A 24,770-nucleotide genomic window follows, 5' to 3' on the forward strand; every position below is an offset into this window, starting at 1 on the left:
ATATATCTCCTTCTGATATATGAGTCAATAGTTCTCAAAGTTTTCTGGGATGTAGACCCTTTCTGAATACCTGTCTATACATCTGGGTCTACAGTGCAGGGAAAAAATGAGACTCTTAAATTAGGATTATTTAAGGAGAATTTAATAAGGGAACTATTTTCAGTGACAGAGTATAGTGAAACCAGAAGAGACAATGCAGTACCCTGGTGCTTATTTCCCTGGGGCAGGGTGTTTGCCACCAAAACTAGGAATAAAAAGGAGAGAAAGCTGTCAAAGAGGGCTCCTGATAGGAGCTGATTCAGAATGGCAGCCACTTCCATCCCACAAGGAGGAAGCTCCAGGCGGTTATTACGCTGATCACACTCACTTCTCTCCTTCCAGTCTCCTACCATTGCTCCCCTTGGCTGAACCCGTTAGGAGGCAGCAGGTGAGAGACCCAGTAGATAAGTTGCCATTAGTCATCTCCAGGGTTTAGAGCATTTGGAGAGAAGAGTAGAAGTGGAAAAGATCCAGCACAACATCCAAAAAAGGCAGAATATGCAGTGAAAAAACGGGTTCTTAGACCCCCATGCACAACTTCTTAGCTCCTCAAGTGTCAGCCTAAGGGATAGGAACTACTGCTCTGTTTTTCAGAGGCTAGTTGGAAATCATGAGTCATAATAACTAACGTTAGTTTTGTTCTAGCTGCTATGCTAATTATTTAGGCCACTTTATCTCATTTAATCCTTGCAAAGACATGTGAGGCAGAGAGAAATTGAAGCTTAAAAATATTAAGTAACTTTCTCAAGTTCATTCAAGTAGTAAATGTTGAATTCAAAATCATGTCTGCTGACTCCAGAGACCTCAGACATAAAGACTAACAGATATTGTCTAAAATCTAAATTAATTTATTGTTTCAATTCAGGTTTCTGTTATGTACCTGAACATACCAGGGAGAATATGCATTCAATATAAGAATGTAGCGAATTATTTGCATGCTTTTCAAAAGGCTCTGACCAAAGGATACTTCTAAGCAAGAAAAAAAGGAATGAAATTATTTTATATTAACTATTGTTTTTAGGCTACAATTTTAATATGAGACTAAGAGGCTACAGAAACCCTTCTAGTGAAAACTTAAGTATAAGGCACTGCAGTTACCCTGTAATTTAATAAAAGTTATAATGTTAAGTATATAACAGCTTGTCCTATTCATTTAAGTGGCACAGTATTTGCTGTAAAATGACTCACCCTCATTTCGTAATTCAATTCTTTTATGTCTCAAACTCTAGTCAATGGTGGCATTGAATTTACAGACAGTTATTGGATTTGAGATTCTTCCCACAGTTATTCTACAAGTTAGCTGTATTTTCATGCCATCTATAGACCTCTGTCTGCATGCATAAATGCTGCATGTGGTATTATTTAAATTGATCTCATCAGAGTGTGACTCAGCTCTCGATACAAACTATTTTTTTTATTGTCCTCATCTGTCATATTTATTTTAGGCATCTAGAATAACTGTTATTAGTTTTGGGAAATAAATTGTGTTTTTCATCAAATTATTCATTATGTAGTCATTGTATTTGTTAATTTTTTCTTACTTTAAGGTTAATTTCAATGATAACTAAACTACCTGCTTAAATAATCATTTTTACTTCAAAATTTACCATTAAGGTTATTTTTCTAAGACTCTAATGAGACGTTAGAAAAACCATTTTCCCTAGTCATTTGAATGAAAAGTCTCCCCAAAGAACTTTTAAGGAAGTATCCCAATTAGTAACTGAAACCTGCTTAACCATTTATTAAGAGCAGGACATGTCAGCATGTCAGTCATTTCTCCTCAGCAGATTAGTTTAGAACTAGAAATACCCTTCAACAGGAAAAAGGAAACCTTGGGCAAAATGTGGACCAGATGTTTTATATTCAGAATTGTATTTTATAAAGGTAATACAATTCATATACTATATATTGCATATCATTTTCAGTGGTATCTGGACCAAATATATATATTAAATATTATTATATTGAAATATATGAGTATATTTCAATATATGAATACCGACCTCTGCATGCATAAAATATATGAATAACTATAGAATATACATAGCTATAAATCACTTCTTATCACTTTAGATCAGAGTTTTGTTACATAATGATTTCAGACACCTAGTTAAAGAAAATTTTAGTTTCAGAACTTTTGGACCTGGTATACAAGTATAAGTAATAGTAGACTCGTATTCTATAATATTCAGTATGATTTAGTTATAGAAGATGTGTGAAAGAAGCAAGACAGATGTGTGAAGGGCTGGGCAGGGAACACTTGACCAATACTAAAGATAATTTCTAATAAGAGCCACAATACAGACCAGTTGCTATATGCAGGTGCCTATATTAGGTACTTCATAAACATTATCAAATGATGTGGATAGTTTGATACTCATGTTACAAATAAAGGAACTAGGACTCAGAATGTTTACCTTGCTTAAGAGTTTATAGCTTACAAGTAAAATGTCCAAGCTTTGAACTGATTCCTGTCCAATTCTTGAAACTGGGCTCTTTGTACTAATACCATATTGCCTCCCCAATACTTTACTTCATTTTTTAATACTTCAGCTTAAAAGGAAACTCATAAACTGAAGGAATATCTCCTTCTCTGTAACCTCCATTTATATACATTGATCACTAATCAGCTTTGTGAAGCTACAAATAATACATCTAGCTTTTTCCCACATATCAGCCTTTCTTTATGAAGATAATATCCCTCTTTCAGTATCCATCCAGAGTGTGGTAGAGTACATTCTTGGCTGCAGTTCTTCACCTCCCTGTGCTCACATCCTTTGCTGTGTGACTTTTCAGTCCCACTCAAAAACTAAGCTGAGTATGTTTTCCTGACTGCTCGCTATCACGTACCCTGCTTTAAATGATAGAATAATGCCACTTCTATACTTACTCGTGAACAGGACTATGTTTCCCACTTGCTCTCTTGCCATTGCCATGAGAAGAACTTCCCCAGGTTAGCTGCTGCATCCTTAGTCTGGACTCCAGACTGAGCACATGGGGGAGCCCAGACCACATGGAGACCAAGCCCAGCTCCATCCATAGCATAAAACAGAAACCCCAATAACCCCAACCTAGATCAGTGAACCTCCAATCAAACCAAAGCACATGACCCAAATAATTACTTATTTTTGTATAATGCTAACATTTTGTGATTTTTTTTGTTGTTGTTGAGCAACATTACCGTACCAGTAACAAGCCAGTGTCCAGGGTGAATACCCACATAGATAGGGTTTTTCTCAACTGTTCTTGGTATATTGTGGTTCCTATTTCACCAAATGCCCTAGTGGCTCTCTTCTAAAACCATTCCAGTTGTCCAAGTTTCCACCTTAAGTTGTGACACAGAGATTTTGAAGTACAATATAACAGATGAGAGTTGACCAGTACAGAAAAAAATTGGCATTCTTACATCCTGTGCTTCTTGCTTTAAAGCCCTTCAACATCATCTGACCATGTGGTTTTTTTCCTAAGTGGCTACGTCACATTATTGAGTTTTATTGAATTTGTTTTTAACTGAAAACCTAGGTTCTTTCTCAATGAACTGCTGTCAAGCCGGTTCTACAACCATCCTGCATCTTTGCAATTGATTTTTTTAACCTAAACACAGAAATGTACATTTATCTCTGTAACAGTTCACCTTTTTATTTAGGCCTTCTCTTGTTGATTTGGAGCTACTTTGTTGGAATACTAATTCTTAAAACTTTACTAGAATATTAATTCTTAAAACTTTGTTGGAATACTAATTCTTAGTTATACTTCCTAGCATATCTTATATTTCTTTATCAAGAACTTTAAAATTTTTCTTGAAAAAAAAAAAAAGAGTACCAAAGACAAAGTTCAGTAGCAACTTTAAATTGGCATTGGACCACTAGTTAAAATTCCATGAGAACAGTTGTTAACATAGTCACAAAACAGCATGGCTATACTGTCAGGCAGCTTATAAATTATTCACAAAGAAATTACATAGTATTTTAAAACTACTCATTCGTTTATTCAGCAAACATTCATTGAATGTCACTGTTCTAGACCTATGTATTCAAAACAAATAAGACATAGCCCAGACACCAGTTTATTCACAATTAATATAGTTTTTCATAAAATATAGTCCTAGACTTCTGCATCAGAAATACCTGCAAATAAAATTGCAGATTTCTGGGCCCCTGCTGAGGCCAGCTGATTCAGAATTTGAAGAATGGGGCTCGGCAATCCACATTTTTAGCACAGTATCCATATGGTGTTTATGCACACTATAGATATTGAGAACCACTGTGCCAGTAGAGAAGAAGGATTTAAAAAAAAAAAGTTCTGGTACAATGAGAGCTATTCTACATGAAGATGTGAGCAAGATCTTACAGAAAGCAAGTGGGAAGGGGTGACAGCTTGCCTGCAAGGCTGAGTAAAGCTTTCATAAGAAGCTGACAATTGAGCTGTATCTTAGGAAGACGACAAATATCTTCCTAGGTGAAGAAATAGAAGTTCCATCTAGATTGAAGGATAACTATGGTCAGGGGCACAGGATCATGAAAGGGTTTGTGACTCCAGGAGACACTTTACCATGTCAAGATGTAGGATGTGGTAAAAGGGAGTGATAGGAAAGAAACTAGATAGGTTGTTCGAACATCGATAGAAAAGGAATTTGTGCACTGTACTAAGGAATTACCACTCACAGTCTGAGGATTAGAGAAAAGGAAGACATTAAAATATATAACTATGATTCAGTTCAAAGCATGCCACAGTAGTGGTATATGACAGAGCCTTACTTGACTTGAGATATATTGAGGGTTTCTGGATGAATGTGGCCTTGTTTCTTCACATAAAGACTAGATTTGTCAAAACGGAATCATCGTTATCAATTCATATATTCTTTTCCCAGACTAGTTGATTTATTTAAATTTCCAAAGTCTGGTACATGACAATGCTTTAATAAGTAACAAGTTATTCTGGAACATTACACAACACAGGTGAGGTGAGATTCCATTTGTGATTTGAATGGAGTAGAACATATCACCATTAACACATAGCCATGGTGCAATTTGCACCAATGAATTCAGTCTCAAAGTCACCTAGATTAAAGCATTGAAATAATTAGAAATTATGTTTATGTCTACAGCACTGAAATCTTGCTGAAGCTCATGAATTATGATTCAGCCAAATAAATATGTGAATACAGTTAGAATTATGTCCATTTCAAACAAAGGTTCAATAATTTCTGTGTATTTGTACCAAAGGCATGTAACGGTTCATTTAATAATGCCATGTACCAATGAGCCTAATTAATCAGCCAGTTGACTGTCTTATTTATAGAAAATAATAGCTATGTTCTAATGATAATTTCACATAGTAAAACAGAAGTTTAATTTTTTTTATGATATTGCTCACCCCTCATTTGTGTAATAAAGGGTCAAAGTAAGCAAAAAATACAATCTGAATTAGAATTATTAAAGAGTGTCTATAAAAAGAGACCATTTGCAGAAATGTATGAGCAGTGTTGAATCCAAAAAACAAACATATCTAAATGTATTTCTATCTCATTTGGGGCATGAGGTTGTATTTTCTAAACATTCATTTTCTATAAGGAGATCATTGCAAAGCTGATCATAATTCCACCCTAGATGCTTTATATATAGATCATCCATCTTGATCCTTAATTTATAAGCAGAACAAATATGTCACTTCTCTCATGAATAATCAGCCTATATTTCATCCTGTGAACATTAAATACCATCAACTGAAACTTAAGAGGGCATGTATGGTTATGTCATGTTTCAGAATATTTCAAGAAGATGAAATCTCTATCAACACTGCAACCTTTATGAATATGAAAAGAGAGATATTTTATGTCTATGCCTTCATTGATTGGACAGTTATCTTTTTAATATTTATTGAGTGCTTGCTATGTATTAGGCACTTATCATGGGGCTATCTCAGGTTATCTCATTAATACTTGAGGTAGGTATTATTATTGCCATATTAAAGATGAAGAAACTGGAGTTTAGAGAGATTAAATGATTTGTCCAAAATGACATTCTCAATAAAAATAGCAGCTCTGAATTTAAGTTCCAATACCTCTTCTCTGTGTTCTGTGTACCATGTTTTAGAAGACATCCTGATTTTCCTCCAAATGAATAGAGAATGGAAACCTCACTGTTCTCCACTCTTGAAACTGTAGACTTTTTCTTTTTCTTAATGAGTTCTGTGTCATAATGAATCTTTGAATGAGAGATATATCTTTAAATTTCTCAAAACAAACTGGCCAGAAAAATAACTGCAGTGGGTTATAATGCTGTCTATTTATTTATATATTTATGTATAAGGTATTTAATTTGCTAGTTAATTTTGGAAGACACAAATTTATATTATATTTTTCACAAAGATGGCCACTGTATTACACAATGCTTTCTGTATAACACTATTGGTTAAATGCAAGGAATAAATAAATAATGCAATAATAAAATTCTAATAATATTTTAAAACTATTAATGCAATCTTAATGGAATTTCAAAGATATTTTAGAAATATATTATCTAAAGCCTTGATCTTTTCCTTATTAGAATTCTGTTAAAATCAGTGATGCTAGAGCATAAAAAGGGGTATTTGCAATTTAGTTGCAACAGATACACACAAAAAATGTATTTCATTCAATAATTTTGAGCACACACACACACACACACAAAATGATAAACTATTTTAATTTTGAATAAAAATATCTTAAGAAAGTTTCATTTTTTTCAAATCCATTTTGATTATTTCTGTTCCAGAAATGTATAAAATGAAAGTTATAGAGAAGAGTTTAAGGGTTTTAATATGGTTTATTTTATACCAACACTATGTGTCACTGGCATAAAATCAAATAAGTGTTTATAGGAATTGCTAAGCAGACATGTACATGTTTTTTAAAAGTGTCAGTTAAGTTCAAACCCAACTGCCTTGATTAATGCTAAAGGAGGCCAAAAGCTGACATCTTTCTATAATCTACATTCTTATTTGCATCGTACAGGCATTACATCTCTTCACTGACCACACATTTTAAAACTTAAAAACAGTTTCTCTGGGAAGCCTTACCTAAAAGACAACAGAGATCCCCTTTCTCTATAGCATATGAAACTGGTCCACTGAAAATACAGTTGGGGAAAATACTCTAAATGCAAAGCTGCTGCAAATTTCATGTCACACCTTTCTAGGTAACTAGAATGTAAAAGTTTTGCTATCAGTCTCACGGGAAGTTGAAAAGGAGAAAAGGAAACTCAAAATCTCCAGACTTTAAAACCCAAGGTTCAGACTACCATAACTTAAAGGTGTCTTGTCTAATTCCCCTAGCTTATCCCCTATTATTTTGTAGGTCAATAGCATCTTTTATTCTGTCACCTAGAAGCTTTCTAAGTAAACACCAAATCTACTTTTCCTAATATAAACATCTCAAAATTTTAGGTCTCTCATACATTTCTTATACGTAATTAAAGGGTTGACTACATTTTTTATATATAGTTACAGAGTTGACTCTAAATGAAATTAAGTTATAGAAGGAGCAAGAAAATTGGTAAAGGAAATTGGAGAGCTCATTCCAAATATAACTGAATGATAAAAGCTTAGTGAGATAAGATAGCATTCGGTTCCCCAAATAAAAGGAGGAGTTTAAGGAGAGTACACAGGGAAGAATAGGTGGTGATCAATACCGTGGATTAGATGATGCTTTCAGGTTAGCAGATTGCTATTTAGAATTGGAATAAATACAAAGTTCCTCAGTTCAATGACTTTAATTCATTCATTTAGTCAGTGTATCTTGAGTATCTACTGAGTGTGTGCCATGTGCTGAGTTACTACCTGTGACTACTCTGATGATCCAAATAGCCCTCACTTCACAAAAATGTTATTTTAATTGGGGAAACAGACAAGTAAATAATAGGTGAAATTACAACAATGACTAAGAAATGTGGATATGTGGGAAGTATATTTGTAGGGTTATTTCGGATCTGAGAAGGATTCCTAGAGGAGGAAAAAATTCAGGAGGGGATAAGAGGGTGTCGCGAATTTTGTGTGCTTTTGTCAGGCCCTTGTTCTTGATGATAGCTGCATGTTTCTGAGAAGGAGAACAAGTAAACGTAGAGGAGAGCTCACAGCTTATCTGATCTTTCTAACCACAATTAGCCCAAGATCATATGGCTTTAAGTAAATTATTTCCCATATATTTGTCTGGTACTATGCAGATAAAGTTGAGAATGATTGTTTGAATACATATAATGGACTAGATGAATTATAAATTGTCCGTATGAATTCTATCATCAGATACATGAAGATTTAAATCCCAGATTCATCACTGATGAGCTGGGTAGGTTAGGACAAGTAACTTAATCAGCTAAACAGATTTCTTCTTTAGTACTTTACCTAATACCAACTGAAAAATTGTTGTGATGATTAAGACAAGGTATGTAAAGCTCTTAGCAGTGTTTGCATGTATTAAGTGTTTGAAACATATTAGATATATGTCTTTATGGTTATTACAGCTATCATTACTTCTGTGAGGGGAGAAGAGAAGAATTTCAAAGAGACAAATGACTAAATTTCTTGTTTAAGGCCCCTTCCCATTTAAAATTTTTCAATTCAAAAATCGAGCGGTAGAATTGGTGAAGGAATAGGAAAGAAGGTTTAAATCAGCAAGGAAATAGCATTTAATAGATATGGAGTCTGTCTTTCACTGCAGATGTTATTAAAATATTAGCAAAAAGAGACTTAAGCAAATCATGCTTCTTTATAATTCACAGATTTGGGTTTGGACCTCCAAAACCTCAGACTTAATTTATGTATTGTTCTCAATATTGTTCTTCCAAAAATACTTTTTTGACCTGTTTACTGAAGTTAACCAGAATTATCTTCTTTTTGTCTTGCTTTTTAACTTCTGCAAAGTTGTGAGGGGAATAAAAAGACATTTAGCAGTTCAAACTGCAGATCCTAAATGTAGCATCCAATGAAATGAAATAATTATGAGTTATGTTCACCAATAATTTACCCTAATATGCAAGTTTTCTCACACAATTTAAGAAAAAAGCCCAAGCAGAGATATAAAGGAAATAGAAATGCAAAAATGCAAGGGAGACAGCAATTATGAAGAAAAATATTCATTCTATATGCATATACTTATTCATTCATTTATTTGATAAATATTTGTTGAGTACCTATTATGTACTTGATGCTCTGCCTAGTGCTGATGATACAGCAACAACAAAAAAGGTTACCACCAACAGAGGGATTTGATTAAGGCTAAATATAAGCATATAAGCATGTCTATCCCCTTCTTAAATCCTTCACTGGTAGCCTAAGATAAAATCCAAACTCTTTACCTTAACTAATACAAGGTCCTTCAAGATGTGGCCTCTGTGTCTTTCTCGAGATAGAATCTTGGGCCTCTCTCGCCCTTATACTAACCTCCTGGACACTCAGGAGTCATTGCCAAGCCACGCCTTTTCTTGCCTCTGAACCCTGGCTGGTGCTGACCCCTGCCTGTAAGTCTTCATTCCGTTTACCTGGGCAATTTATTCCTCCTCTCTTTCAGGGTTTCATCATTTGATGAATGAAAGGAAAATAATAATGATCATGAATTGCTCCTTATCACTTGTTGAATGGCTTTTCTGCTAGATCATAATTTCCATGAAGGCTTTTTTATTCCCACTTGTTTGATTTTTAATGCTTTACAAAATAGACAATGTGTCTGTATGTAGCTGTTAGGGTTTTTTGTTTCGTTGTTTTGTTTTGTCTTATTAAAACATTACTTTGTGTAGCCAGCAATACGGAGAGTAAAAAAATATGTTGGGAGAGATGAGTGAGGAGAGATATATGCAGCTAGTTTCTGTGGGAAGATAAGATTTGTTCTAGAAGAGATAGACAAAAGAAAAAACCTATTTGCAAATAGGTCCCATTTTCCATCATAACAATAGGGTCGATCCCATGTTGGTAAATTTCACCCTTAGTGTTGGAAATAAAAGGAGAGAGCCTCAAGGAAAAACCCAGGAATAACAGAATTCACAGGTGACAGGACAAGAATGTGGTGTAGAAGAAAGCAATGGAGCCTTGAGCTGCTTAGTGAAGTCTCCCATTTCTCCATCCCAACATGTTTGGTTAAAGCCGTGACTGACACTGGGGGAGGGTTGTGGTTGGTGATAAGAACTGACTCATGTACCTGTTTGTTACACTCATTAATCTATACACCAGGCTTACAGCTTTGTAAGGAGCACTTCCAGGAAGCTTTTGAAATCTAACAGAAAGATTTGATAATTATATAAATGGATATAAAAATAAAGAAATTACCAATTTGCAATTTGAGGATGAGAGCTGGGCTGAAAATTTATCTTTACTTGACAGATATTTCTGGAAATGCAATGTAAATGCACAACATAACAAGGTTTCAGCATAAATGCTTAAGAGAACAATTTTTAAGAGCACCCACTTAAGTGCTAAAAATAGTTGGATGGTTATAAATCTTTCATATTAATATTTTAATCACCCCTTTATCCCTCTTCTAAAGTATTATTTTATATTTCTTAGTTTTCTTTCATGCAGAAAATAATTAAGGAAGCTTTAGTTGAAACTCTCTCATCTGGTCCTATTTTCATGCACATAAATCTTCAGCTTAGTCAAGAATCAGGGAAAGGCTTAAATGAAGGACAACGTGGCATAAACCAATGCAACTGGAAACTATGACTGTGGGAGCTTTATTCTTTTGAGGGCCACAACGAGGTGTAGTATATTTGTAATTTTTAATTATCTCTGGTAATTCTTATCCTACCAAGTAAGCAGTTGAAATATTAAACAAAGTGTTGAATTTTTTAAAGTTACATGCTCTATTTTTTCCCACTTATGCCAGTCTAAATGGTTTGATTGTATGAACACATGGTATAGAGCAGTGCTGTTATTTATATCACTGCCAGTATCTCGATTTGTAATAATTGGACGTCCAAAAAGTTTCCTTTACAAGCTTGGTTAGTCTCACTGACTTCTGAACAAGTCTGCTCCACCATCAGTGTGGTATCTCCTGCTACAGGAATGTGAAACACCAGCTGCTAGATTGTGAAGCACTATAGAAATATGTGTGTTATTATGTCACAGGTAGGCTCACTAAGAACTTGCTTGGAAAAATAGTTTAACAATGTTGAAGGTACTATTTGGTTTCCTAGAAACCAAATATCATCCTAATTTTTTTCTATTGTGCTCATTTCCATTTAATTAATTGTCTTAGTATACTGCTAATATAGTCTATTTAGGGTAAAACACTCCTCTACCCACCAAGAAAAAAAAAGCCAAAAATTTTTATCTCCAATTTTTTATCTAGTTTTAAATTTGGTCATTAATAAATTAATTACATATTTTCCTGCTACCATACTCTACTTTTTTATTAATTACTTTTCAAATATTTATTAGTATCTTAGGTCTTGATATCAAAAGGCCAAAATTTTGTATAGAATTTTACTAATATTTAGATATTGTTTAATGAGTCAATGGAACTGCCATGTTATATGCTGATTGTATTTATCAGTTTCTAGGGAAATTATGTCTGCTATAACCATGTGAATAAGTTCCAAGTCTCTAATAATTGTCATAATTTTAATTAATACCTCTATAACTGTAACAGTATGTTTAGAAACCTAGATCGCTATATTTTCTAAAATATAAGATGAAATAATAATGATTTGAAAATTAAATAACCTGATTGTGTTTATACTGAATTCATTTTTCCACATTTTCTCATATTTTAAAATAATTAGACATGCTAGTGAAACAAGTGTAATGAAATAGTAGCTTTCTGAAATAATGAAATGGAAAGCATAAAACCAACACCATAGTCTACCTTCTCTAGCCAAGTCATATATGTTTTTAAAGTTGAAAAATAGTATAACATTATAAAAGTCCCCCATGCATTGGTCAGTTACATTATTTCTAAACTTTAATCGGAATTTCATTCACGTTAGAAAATAAATGAGTGGTTGTTTTTCTTTTTTAGTATTTCCATCGCTGTCAATACACATGAGCATCCTTTCTGAAGCATGTACAAAGTTTTATAAAGATATTTATAGCAAAATGTTCTAAGATTGTTCATGTTCAAATGCAATCATTTGTTTTTTGAAGTATTTGATTCAATCATTTATTCATTCAGTAGACCTTTACTGAGTGTCTGTTTATCTTCAAGGGATTGCTTTAATTGTCAACCATATGATTTAGGGTACGGGCTAAGCTTCCATAATAAGGAGATACACAAGTCAGTGGTCCAAACAAGAGAAAGGTTTATGTCTCTCACACATTATATACTAGGGCAAGTAGATGGGCTCTGCTCCATGACACCTTTAGGGATCCAGGCTAGTGGGTTGCCATCTGTTTTAGTCAATTCAGGCTGCCATAACAGAATACTGTAGTCTGGGTGGCTTATAAACAACAGAAATTAATTTTCTACAGTCTGGAAGGCTAGAAGTCCCAGATCAGGGTGCCAGCATGGTTGAATTCTGATGAGAACCCTTTTCTGGGTTGGAGACTAGTACTGTGTTCTGTACCTTCACATGGTAGAAAGAGAGCAGGAGAGCTCTTTAGGCCCCCCTTTTTTAAGGGAACTAATTCTATTCATGAGGGCATCACCCTCTTGAACTAATTACTTCCCAAAGGCCCCAGCTCCTAATGCCTTGGTGTTGAGATTTTAACATATGAATTTTGGGAGACACAAAGATTCAGTCCATTGTACCATCATTAACATTAGCCTTCCAAAGTAAATTCAATCATTGACATTTTTAGCCAGTTACATGAAAATTGAAAAGAAGTAAAGGGCATGGAATTTACTTTTATGCAAATCATGAAGAATTTGTACACATCACTCTGCACATGGTCACACTCAAATGTGAAAGAGACTAGGAAATGTAGTTTTAAAAAGGTCTGTCTCTCTTATAGAAGAAGTGACAAATGGGTTTTAGAGGGTAGCAACTAGATGTCTTCTATGGCCCAACTTCTAGTCATTCAAATATGAGTGAATATACTGTTTCTCATTAAACAAACACACAAATAAGCAAACAAAAATATACCTAGCTTCTGACCAACAGGGAAGATCCAAGTTCAGTTCTAATTACTGCAGCCAGCTCAAAATACAGAATCCTGGGAAATATGCAGACCTCTGCATTGGTCTTGATATGGTTCTTTGAAGTCTGTTAACCTATAAAATAATTGACAGATTATTTTTTTCTGTCCTCTTGCCCACACAAAATACCTAATATAAAGTAGTGGAAAAAGGAACAGAATAACTACAATAGTTATTTTTTGGGGGAAACACTGAAGGCTCCATAGGAAATAATGATTACAAAGTTCTGTCGAGCAGTGATTAAACACCTAAGCAACAGCATTGAAATGTTTTTCTAATTAGTGCATCTAGGAACCCGGGTTCTAGTTTTTGGAAATCACACTAGCTTTACTGGAAAGTTCTTCCTTATCCTAATGGCTAAATGGCCTTATCCATGGCCATATGCGAATGGAGTAAAGTAGAGCATGGCCTCATTGGGGACTTCGCAAGTTTTGCGGCATGCTTCCTCCTGTTGCATGTTTGAGGACCTGAGGATTGTTCTGAGGCTCATATATGGTAGCAGAGTCTAATAGGAAGACATAAGGGACTCTTTGAGCAAGACTAACTATCTCTTGCTACTAGAAGACAGAAACAGTTGATTTCTCTAATCCTGTTAAGCCGCAAATTTCTGAACCCTCTCCCATTTTAAATGATAGAACCAGCTCATAAGTCAGGCAGAGATAACTTCCCTTAGCAAAGTTCTATTCACTTTTCTGTCTTCTGGAAAAAATGGCTTATTCTTATTCAAACTTATATGTTTTGTAAACCTTTCCAAAAGCAGCAAAGATTACTAATAGGATTTGTCCAGCTCTTTTTTCCCATAGCGCCAAAGTATACACAGGCCGATAGCCTGCCATCCGAGTTTTCACTGGCGATGGTGTAACAAGGGTCATCAGCCTTGTACCGTGCAGTATTTTTTTCCTTGAGCTCTTCACTCACCTGTTAAGCTAATACCCTGTATTTGGTGATTTTAAGGGCAGTTCTACACTTCTACATAGTGATTTTAATGTTTGACTAAATTGTTGTTGTAACAGAGATTCAACATTCAGTGGCTCAAAAAGGATAAAAAAAAATTATTTTTTCTCAGAATAATCTCTGAAGTGAGTGGTTTAAAGTAAATCTGTTTCAATTTGATCGGCTGTAGACAAATTCCTTCCATATTATGGTCCCTGAAAGTTACAGTCCTACAGCATTGTCTTTATTTGCATGGAGATACTTGATTACCACTTCAAGTGCATTCTACCAATGGAGAAGATGATGGTGCACAAGTTCAAGATGAGGATCTTGCTCTTAAATTGGAAATGGCCTCCAGGTTGCCACCCTCACTTCTGTGCACATCCCAAGTTTCCTGACTCAGTCACAAGGGCACATCTAGCTGCAAACAACGCTGGGAGTGTATTTTTTGTCCATGTAAAATATTTTCCTACAGAAGAAATGAAAAGCAATACTTGTATAAGCAAAGGTATGGACTCTGGCAGAGTCTATCATGATTACTACCCACTATTTCCATTATTTTACATTATGTATTATCATACAAATATATGTTCCACTTTCTCCTTTTTAGAGTTCTGAAAGTTAAAATTCTCTCTTGGTGCGTATGTATCATTTATGATAGACAATAACTGTAGCTTCTTTGTCATGGACTCTCTCTCACCACTATTTTTTTTACTCTCTTATCTACATCAATTAAAATTAAAATTGAAATCCAATGAGAGACATATTAATGGCACTAGATAGTGTTTGAGGCTACTAGTCTTCATATAGCACACTTTGGGAAACATAATTAGGCTTGCTCACAGAAAAATTACTGATTGTGAGGAAGGCAGAGAGAGCTGCTGTCGAGGCCTTCATTTTTCTTTTCATCCCTGTAAATGGGAATGTTGCTTCTTAAATCATAGTCTCAGGACTGCCGCATCCTGATCATCCAGGATATCAATGTAACAACTCTCGGGAATTTGTTACACATATATGAGGGCTCTCAATTGGGTTGCATCATTTTCATTAAGATCAGTATATGAAAGAGGAGATAAACATCCAGCCACTAGCCAATGGCCTTATACTTCTCCAATCTCAAGTCATTAGAAGAATGAGGATCAGAACATATTACCATACATTTTTCCTAGATTGCATATAAATATCCTGCACAATGAAGGCTGGGCTAGGTAATCTTTTTTTCCCAAGATGTTTTACACTGACATTGAATTAGTGCATTACCAGTTGCCTCGCAGAAAGATAAAGATTGCCAAACTTCTTCCTCTCTCTCACTTCATCTCTAATGTATAGACTTGCATTTTACTTTTGCTTCTCTTTCCTTACCATCAATGAAATCTCAAGTATTTAATATAATAAGACCTATCAAATTACTTTGAGGGATAATGACAACACATAATTTTAGGCTCTTTTGTCTTTCCTTCCACCCTAACCCTTTGGCATCTATCACTCACCTTCAACTCTTCTAAAATTTGATATTTGATATAAAACCATTTCCTTGCCACACTTTTATATACTTAAAATGAATATTATCTTGAGATGATTTATAAATATAAATTCATATATATGTAAATTTATAAATGAAGATTTAGGCATAAAACTTTAAATGAAGGAGTTTATTTTAGGAGAAAATACAATGTATCATAAATATTTATAGATCCCTAAGCAAGATTTAAAAACGCATTGGTTATCCAAATACTAAGCTCAATTAAAGTAATTTCCACTTTTTTTAAAGTACTTTAAAACTTTATAATTTGGTTACATTAGGCTACTCATATAAATGGTGTCTTATCTTCCTATGAGCAATTCAGACTTTTCTGTAAATATTTACTGAGCAGTTATCATGTGCCAAGCATTTTTCTGGACCAATCAGCCTGGAACAATGAGAGCACATGAACAAAGGAGAGACCAAGTTCTATACCAGGGAGCTTATATATTCTAACAGTAGGAAACAGCCAATAAGTAAATAAACAAATGTGTGTTTGTTTGTTTAGTTATATAATGTGTACAATGATGATTGATAAACACTAAGATGAACAAAGCAAGGTAAGGATGAGTGAATGCTAATTTTAAACAAATTAGTGAGAGAAACCTCTCATAAATGACATTGGCATGACTTCTGAAAGAATGAGAGAATAGACAACTAAATGTTTAGGAAAAAGCATGTTCCAGGTAGTGGGAATAGCAAATGAAAAGGTCCTTAGACAGTAACATGTTTGTCATGTTCAGGGAACAGCTACCCTGAGCAGAGTATGCAAAAGGGAAAGCGGCAGAGTTCTAAGAAATACGAGGATGCCAATGTGCGTAAGCAAAATAAGAATTTTTTTTCCTAAAGGATATGGGAAGCTATTGATGGATTTTGAATAGAGAACTAATACAATCTAATTTACTTCTATAAGAATTACCTTGACTGCTATGTGGAAAATAGAAACTGAGGAAGCAGGGCATAGAGATTAGTTAGAAGGATATTATATTCGTTTAAGTGAGAGACGGTGAAACTTTAACCACAGTCATAGCTGTGGAGGTGTTTAGAAATGTTCAAACTCTGGATATATTTTTCAAGTAGAAGTGAAAGAATTTGCTGTTAGATTAAACATTAAGGATAATCTTAGGACAGAAAGGATAGGACTCCACTTTTCCAGCGTGAGTAACACTTTTATAAAGACAGAAAGCGTTCAAAAGGAGCAGATCTGAGTTGGGAAGAAAACCAAAATTTTTATTGGATTATTTTAAGTTTTGCATCCAAATGTAAATGTACAGAAGGCAACTGGATGTATGAGACCAGAGTAGAGGGGAGATGCCAAGGCTGGACATATAATTTGGAAGTCATCAGAGTAGTGATGGTATTAAAACCATAGGATCAAATGAGATTGCCTAGGGAGTATCAATAGAAAAGAGAAAAATTCTAATAACTGAGCTCCAGTGGTCTTCAGAATTAAGTGGTTGTAAAAATAAAGAGATACCAGTAGAAAAGTGGGAGAAATAGAGTGAGGTAAGGAGATCCAAGAGAGGGAACATCTCAGAAGCAATTGAAGTGTTTGAAGGAGCAGGAAATGATCAACTATGTTAAATGGTTCTAGAGTAAACTGAGGAACAAGTCTTGACCACTGCATTTGAAAATGGCAAGATATTGAGACGTGATTTTTCAGTGGAGAAAACAGCCTGAGGGGCAGTGAAAAAGAGGGAGTGAAGTTGCCTCTTTTCAAGAAATTTGCTGTAAAGAGTCAGAGAAAGGGATAGTCACTAGCAGGAGATCTCAGGATGAGGAAGGGATTTTTGAGATTGGGAGATATATAAGATGCTTGGATGCTAATAGGAATGGTGCCTTACAGGGGGAAACTTGCTATAAGACAAAGTAATGACAATTGTAGTGGAGGGGATTTTAAGCAACTCGAGTCAGAAATAAAGGAAGAACGCCCTTTTCTCAGTTACTGAAATGTGGAAGCATCTAGCAAAATGTTAAGTAAAACTAAATAGCTTGTATATTTGAAGAGTGCATGGACATGCTGTAGAGAGGAGTGTAATTATAATTTCAGTGTTTGGAAGTGAAGATGAAATTGGTGTATATTTCTTAAGATAACAGCATTAAAAGCCATACATGATTGAATAGATTGTCATCTTATATAGCACTTTTTCTTGGAAATAGACCTTTATAACCCTCCTCTTGACAAATTTTGAAGTATTATACTTGTATTTTAGGAGAAATTTGACTTATAAATTGGGGGATAGAGATAAAGAAATACCGAGGTGTCAAGAGAAAATCATAGCACTCCTTGTCAATAACCTGTATTTTTCTTACTATTTCTTTAGGATTGTGTTATGCCAGAGATTCTTGGGATACTGCTTTAGCGCACATTTTGCTTTCAAATTCCATATGAGTTTCTGGGTTGATCCCTCCCGATTACAGTAACATTGATTGCTGTCTAAATCTGTTGCAGTGTGCCTGAATACTATGACTACGGTCATGGAGTAAGTGAGGATGCCTATGACAGCTACGGTAAGACCTTTTCTTTACTAAACCTGTGAAATGAGAACATCCATCAGTCACTGACAACTCAGAAATTACTTCTATCTTTCTCCCCCCAGTTTTTACAGAAGTCCAGACTAAATTGATTTATGTAATTCCAGGGTAAGATTTGACGTACAGAGCCAGTGCCAGAAAATTGGACAGATCAATTTTGATCAAAATTTCAAAAGCAATTAATCACAATCATAGATCATTTTCAACAGCAACAGTGAACATTCTGAATAGTGTCTTATATGTTTCACTGTGTCCATTGTCTGACTCATTGATTTGACAATAATCATATGTCTTTCTTGCTGTCACAAAAATCAGAGTAATGTGCAGTTAAAATATTTAAAAACTTTTAAGAGCAGATATTGTAGCTTTCAAGTTATTTTCTATAGTGCGCATAGATCTTAAAATTGCCAAATAATGCTTAACTCATAAGAATTAATAGGGAATGAGAATATTAACCTATAAAATTAATTAATTTCAAAATACACTGCCTAATTAAAATATATACCACTTAAAATTAATAATAATTCAATTCAGTAAGATTGTATCAAGTTTCTATGATATATCAATATAATACATTACTTTTGAAAGTTAGTTTCTGGTTCCATAAAGTACATCTGCAGCATCAACAGTTGACCACCTTAAAAAACTCATTTAAATGTGTCCAGTTCTGTAGTTTTAGAAAAATAATGCCAAGGCCACTCTGTTCTTCTTTATGGGGAGCAGTAAAGGAGAAGATGCATGTTCCCTGAATGGGGCTGCAAATGGTGAAGCTGTAGCGCTTCATCAGGATGGAGAAGGGACAGCCCAGACGTCGGCAGGAAAGGAAGAATTACACCTTCCTGGCAACCACAGTCACCAAATTGACTCATTTCTCTCAGTGGAATATAACTAGGCCAAGCTCAGAAGTAGGAGTAGAAAAATAAAGCAACGCCGCAATGGTTGCCATTCATAAGTCGATTACTCATATATTTTTCTCATGCATTTCTTTACTATAAATTGTAATATTACGTATTTTTATTTTCATAATGAGGAAACTGCACAACAGAGATTAAGTCAACACGTGAGTGGAGCTGTGCGGCTCAACTTCTTTTTTATATTCTCATCAATGGTTAGAATGCTATTAATTGCTGCTGCCATGCATAGTGTACCTATTATAGCTCTCTGCCAAACAATTTATAATGAGGATTAGAGATTATGAAGATAATCCTAATTATGCATTATATGTATAGCTATATAATTTAATCCCCATTAGAATCGAGCAGGTTACACACTCATATTGTCATCTGAATTTTACAAATGAGGAACTAAGGCTTAGAGCATTGACTAACCTGTCTCAGTTAAACAAGTAGCAAATGAGAGAGCAAGATTGTAATCATTTGTCACATTTTGTTGTTGGGAGTTGGGGCAGAGTTCAGTGGACCCTGGGAGAAAGAACAGGATCTGGTACTTTAAATTTGAGGCTTTTTCTTTAAAGGAAGGATGATCAGCTTAGCAAGATTTCTCTAAATCCTGTCAGCTGCTGTCCTTCTAATCTAAGGAGAGGAAGGTCTTCTGAAATATTTCACAGGGAAAAAAAATAAAGAATTAATACAAAATGAGCACTAGGCTCACTATTTCCCAGACTCCAGTTTCTCCAGCATCAATCAAATTGACCTAATCTTTTGCTGCTGTGAAAGATATGGATATTCTTCAACACAACTTAAGCATATCTTAGGAAATTATTTCGCAGCAGTAATAGGTGATGGATAAGTTTGCAAAGGTCTGGCTCAATTGGTGAGGTGCCATAGAAAGTACAGTTTTAATTTTATTCTCTGTTTACTTTTCCCTCTTGGAAAGGAGGGGGTCAAAGTCATCATCTGGTGTTTAATAAGAATAATAGCATCCAAAACTCAGGCCTTCTTCAAAGCCACATCAATGGACCAGCCTGGCTGAACTGAGAAATTGCCTAGCACTACAGAGCAGCCACACCTAACACTGAAGCATTCTTCTGAGTTCAACATAGCAACAAGTATATTTCCATTGTTCCAGGCAGATTCTTATTCAAATGGAAATCAAGTCAGAGGCCTTATATGACTAGTATAATAAATGAGTAAGACATAATATGGCCCTCTCTTTAATTCATCCAACTTCAGTTTAGTGCACATAAGTATTGCCAGCCTCTAGGAATATGGTGGTATGCAAGACAGACCTTGTCCTTCCCTGATTCCTACTGTCTGCTGTTGAGAAACATGGCTACATATAAAAAATTGTGCCACGTTATAACCCATGTGATGCAATAGTTCTGTACAAGGTCAGAGAACAGTACTCATTAAACAAATATTTATTTAATGGCTAATACATATAAGCCACTGTTCTTAGTCCTGGAGATACTGTAGTGACCTGAACAATCTCTTGAAGCTGACGTTCGAATGAGAAGACATATTATTATTTATAAACCAGTTTATTAAAAATAATTTTTTTTTTTTACAAAATACAGTCCTTATTTTCTACACTTGGCACATCAGTTTGAGGAAATTCACATATATGAGCTTTACTTTATAGCATTACATGCACTGAAATCAATGGCAGGGATGAGTTCGATGATATATGACTGGGTAGTTGGTAATGAGAGATGAGATTTCTGTTTCTTAATTCTTAAATTTTAAAATGTTAATACCATGTAAGGCAATAAGGAAAATGTAATACAAACTGCTCTCAGACCTAATGGAGATGCAGGAACCATAGTCAGTGGAGCTGGACTCACCTCTATAACCAATGGATCTCACATTGTTCCTTTTTGGTTATTTGGTTTTCTGCTGCAGCGAAATCTAGAGGCAAACATCATTTTACTTTAGAAGCTATACACCTGCCTGTAAGCACTAGATTTCATTCTGGATCAAATTATATTTACCAATAAGCAATTCTCTGCACATAGAAAGTAGATGATAAATTATTTTTAATAAAGGAATGGGGAAAATTCAGAAAGGGATTTAACTACCTGAACAGAGTAAGGAAGATATTAGTTAGGCAGCAATTTCTACTTAATTTTTATTTTCTGATTTTATTAACTGAAATGTCAGCCAGACCGACCACATTCTTAATGTTGAAAGACTATACACACATATGCCTGGAAAAAAACTGTTCTTTATGAGCTGTGATCTTTTCTTTGGCCACTAGGATCTGTTGCCATTTTCTGATGTTACTGAGCAAGCATTAGTTCAAGAATGCACTTCACATTCAAGGTGTTTTTATTCTTTGTTTGAAAAAGTTGTTATGTCAACTCTTCATGCGTTCTAATTTGGGAAGTGCTGCTTGCTTTACATGTCAGAAGGATAATTATTCAGGACAGAATTTATTTACTTATTTTGTCAGGGTCTGGAGATGATAGTCCAGGGACTGAGGAAAAGAAATCTCACCAATTCATTACAATCTTTTCCCATGGTACAGATTTCATAGAAAATGATATGTGTGGAGAAGTGGAGCTGAGGAAGAAGGCTGCTCACACCCCAGGATTTCAGCAGCCCAGGCTCATCTCACTGCCCGATAATCCTCTGGGCTCACAGTGGCCCATCTGTGGTAAACACTGGGCAAAAGACTAGGGATCAGGGAATTGTGAACAAAAACACCCATGTTTTACATGATGCAGATGTGTGTTAATTATATTTTTTAAGAATCATTTTCACCACAGGTGTTTAGAAATCTAAGCTGGTACAGAGGTCTGATTAACCTAAAAAATAAATTATTTCTTTTCTTACGCTAAAAATAATACACATACACTATGGAAAATGTTGGTCACAAACAGAAGGAAATTTAAATCACCCTAAATTATACTACTGTATTTATTCAGTCTTTACTTTTGTTATATGTTTTACTAGTTTTTTAATCAATCATGATTATGCATTTTATTTAAAAAGAGAACACAATTTAGACTGCTTTATAAAAATTCCTTTAAGATTTTTCTATCATAAAATAAAGAAGAAAAGTTTTTTTTCACTTTGTATCATTAGGATTATACCTTGACAGAATGCAGAGTTTAACATATTTTCACAAGTGCTGTCAGAAATAACTATTAATATGTTCAGTTGAAAAGGGATACCTCTTTCTTTTATATAACCAGGTAATAAAGAGAAATATTGCATGTCAACCATATGGTCATGAGATTTAAATTTGATTAATTCTCATACTCTCGAATCCCACATAGACAATCTAAAAAGGACCAAGTCAAATGATGAGAAATAGTAAGAGCTCAGCGTTATAACCTTAAAGTCTAATTAAATTGATATATATTATATGCACTCAACTTTTGGTAGTAAGTGCAATGTAATATATTTATAGATGTCTAGCTGATAAGTTGCTCATCCTATGATATCCAAATGGGCAGAAGATAAAATTTAAATATGCATGTGGAAAAGTGATTTGAGGACCCACTCACATCAATCTGATGTTTTTAATTATCCATACCTCGCATTAACTAGTATATTAGTATCCATGTATAGCTTATCTTTAATGAACCATGCACAATTTTTAAATCAATAACATCCCAAAATGAAAATCTTGCATCTCCACTTATTTGTTCACTTCCATTCTTAATTAGTAATTCCTCTTTGTTAATTTTTGATTGTGTGATGGGTACAGATACCGAATCTCAGTGGAATGTCAGTATTTTTATAAAATAGATAGTCCCTACTCTCAGTTTCTTGGCAGCACCCCAGACTCGGTATGTGAGGAGGCTTAGAGTCAGCCACTGCAGCCTCCCTTCCCTCCTGCTCAGGTTGGCAGAAGGAACTATGGGGCAAACCGCGGTATTGGGAGGGAAAGAAGGCATGTCGTCTGTGAGACTGGGTCCTACATTCAGAAAACTCATGGGTGGCATCTCTCGTTCAGGATTCCGTAAGAAATGGTTTTAAATAAACCACTAGAAGTAAAAATCCAGTCATTCAGTTTGACACTTCTTCATATAATGTGTTGTATGTATCCCCAGATTGAAATTGAATTTGTCTCTCTTGGGCCCATAATTCATATTGAAGTAATAAATACGCTGACTTCCAACAAAATCATGTATCCTCTGGACTTCATAGCAATTAAATTATTTAAGATCTTTGCAGATAATTTAATATTAGATATTAAGCTATTTTTCTTATACAATGTAAATATAAAATTTTAAATATTGAACATAATTAGGCCTAAATATAATTATTATTTATCATATTTATAATATTTAATGTATTAATATTTAGTAAATATTTCATTGATGTTAATTATTATTTAATATTTAAATATTAAATTTCTGATAACTTGAGTTTATTTTTAGAATATAAATATTTGACTTATAAGAATTGCAAATCAGCTTCTGCATCTTTAAAATACTTCTTATCAGTCATTGTAATTGTTTTAGATAAGTGTGAATAGCTCATAAGTCATTAGGGTGTGTTTTAAACACAGTACTTAGATCAGCTTAGCTAAGCCATGCTTCACATAAGAAATACCCTCTAAATTCTCTCCAAGACTGACATCCAAGAATGGACAGCAATATTTTCTTCTCAGAGAAAAGAGCTGTTTATTAAAATGTATTTAATGTATGAACTGGAGAGCTAATTATGCATCCATTCTTAGTGGCATTTTAGATGACAGCTGTGTGGAACCAAGGAGGATAATATTAATACATTGTCATGAAATGAATGAAAGCAAAAAGAATTTTGTGCCATATTCTAGGGCATTTGAGTGCCTCACTTCAAGTCAATTGCAGAACACGAACATATTCATTTTGTATTGAGAAGCTGAGATGATTATTATCCCAGTGTGAAAATAAGCTCTGCATTGATTAATCTGTAAAACAGCAAAGGAAAATGAAGCTAACTGACCATCATGCCAGCCATGTGATTCAAGAACAAAGACTGTCAATTTTTAAAAGTAAATAGAAATATACATTTGAGGAAATCGATTTTATAAATAAAGCTGAGTTTTCTTAATGTAGGCAAAAATTTACTAGTCATTTTAAAACTAATATGCACAATTTGTTTTTTCCTAGGTTTATAAATATCAAGGTTGTTATCTGATAAGCCACTGAGAATACCATGATTTATTCAATTTAATTTTTCATATAGATTTTTGAATTGTATTTTTAACTGAAAGACTAATGCTATTGTGCTTCTAAAGTATTTTAGAATTTAGTTGTAAAATTGATTTAAAATTTTTCTATTTCTTTTCATTTCAGAGGTTACAATAAGATGAACATCTAATACAACTAATCATGATATATATACAGTGCACCATTACTTTATTGTTTGTATTTCTAATTTTAAGTTAGCTGTATTTACAGTTTCAATTTTGTTTGAATTATACACTCTTCAATTCAACAGTTTTAGGCCAAATTGAAACATGCTTTTTATTATTTTAGATCAGAGATTCTTTACCTAATTACATATTTTAGAATCAGTTGGTGAGTTTTGAAAAAAAGATATCAATGTCTAGTTACCATTCCAGAACAGCTATATCATAGTATTTGAGGATGAGAACTGAGTATCAGTTTTAAAGATTGCTGGGCGGTCCTACTGCAAGCAAAGGTTGAAAATAAGTCTTAGGTAGATATGTGTGTGAGAGCATGATGAAAAGTAGCCTATGATCTTAATATGAATGGTCAAGAATATGCCAGGAATTCGC

General features: G+C 34.3%; 1 protein-coding gene across 2 annotated transcripts in view; it reads left to right on the top strand.

Moving 5' to 3' along the window:
- The window catches only part of KHDRBS2 (KH RNA binding domain containing, signal transduction associated 2), a 498,248-nt gene that overhangs the window by 441,777 nt on the left and 31,701 nt on the right, over positions 1-24,770 (top strand). For both annotated transcript variants that reach the window (XR_003044470.1, XM_006926413.1), the window contains exon 8: positions 18,049-18,107. Coding sequence is in view for 1 of the 2 variants with exons in the window: in XM_006926413.1 (XP_006926475.1) it covers positions 18,049-18,107 (59 nt within the window). In the remaining variant the exon portion in view is untranslated. The remainder of the gene's footprint in view (positions 1-18,048; positions 18,108-24,770) is intronic.

The sequence above is a fragment of the Pteropus alecto genome, unplaced genomic scaffold (genome assembly GCF_000325575.1).
Source record: "Pteropus alecto unplaced genomic scaffold, ASM32557v1 scaffold7, whole genome shotgun sequence".
NCBI classification, from domain to species: domain Eukaryota; kingdom Metazoa; phylum Chordata; class Mammalia; order Chiroptera; family Pteropodidae; genus Pteropus; species Pteropus alecto.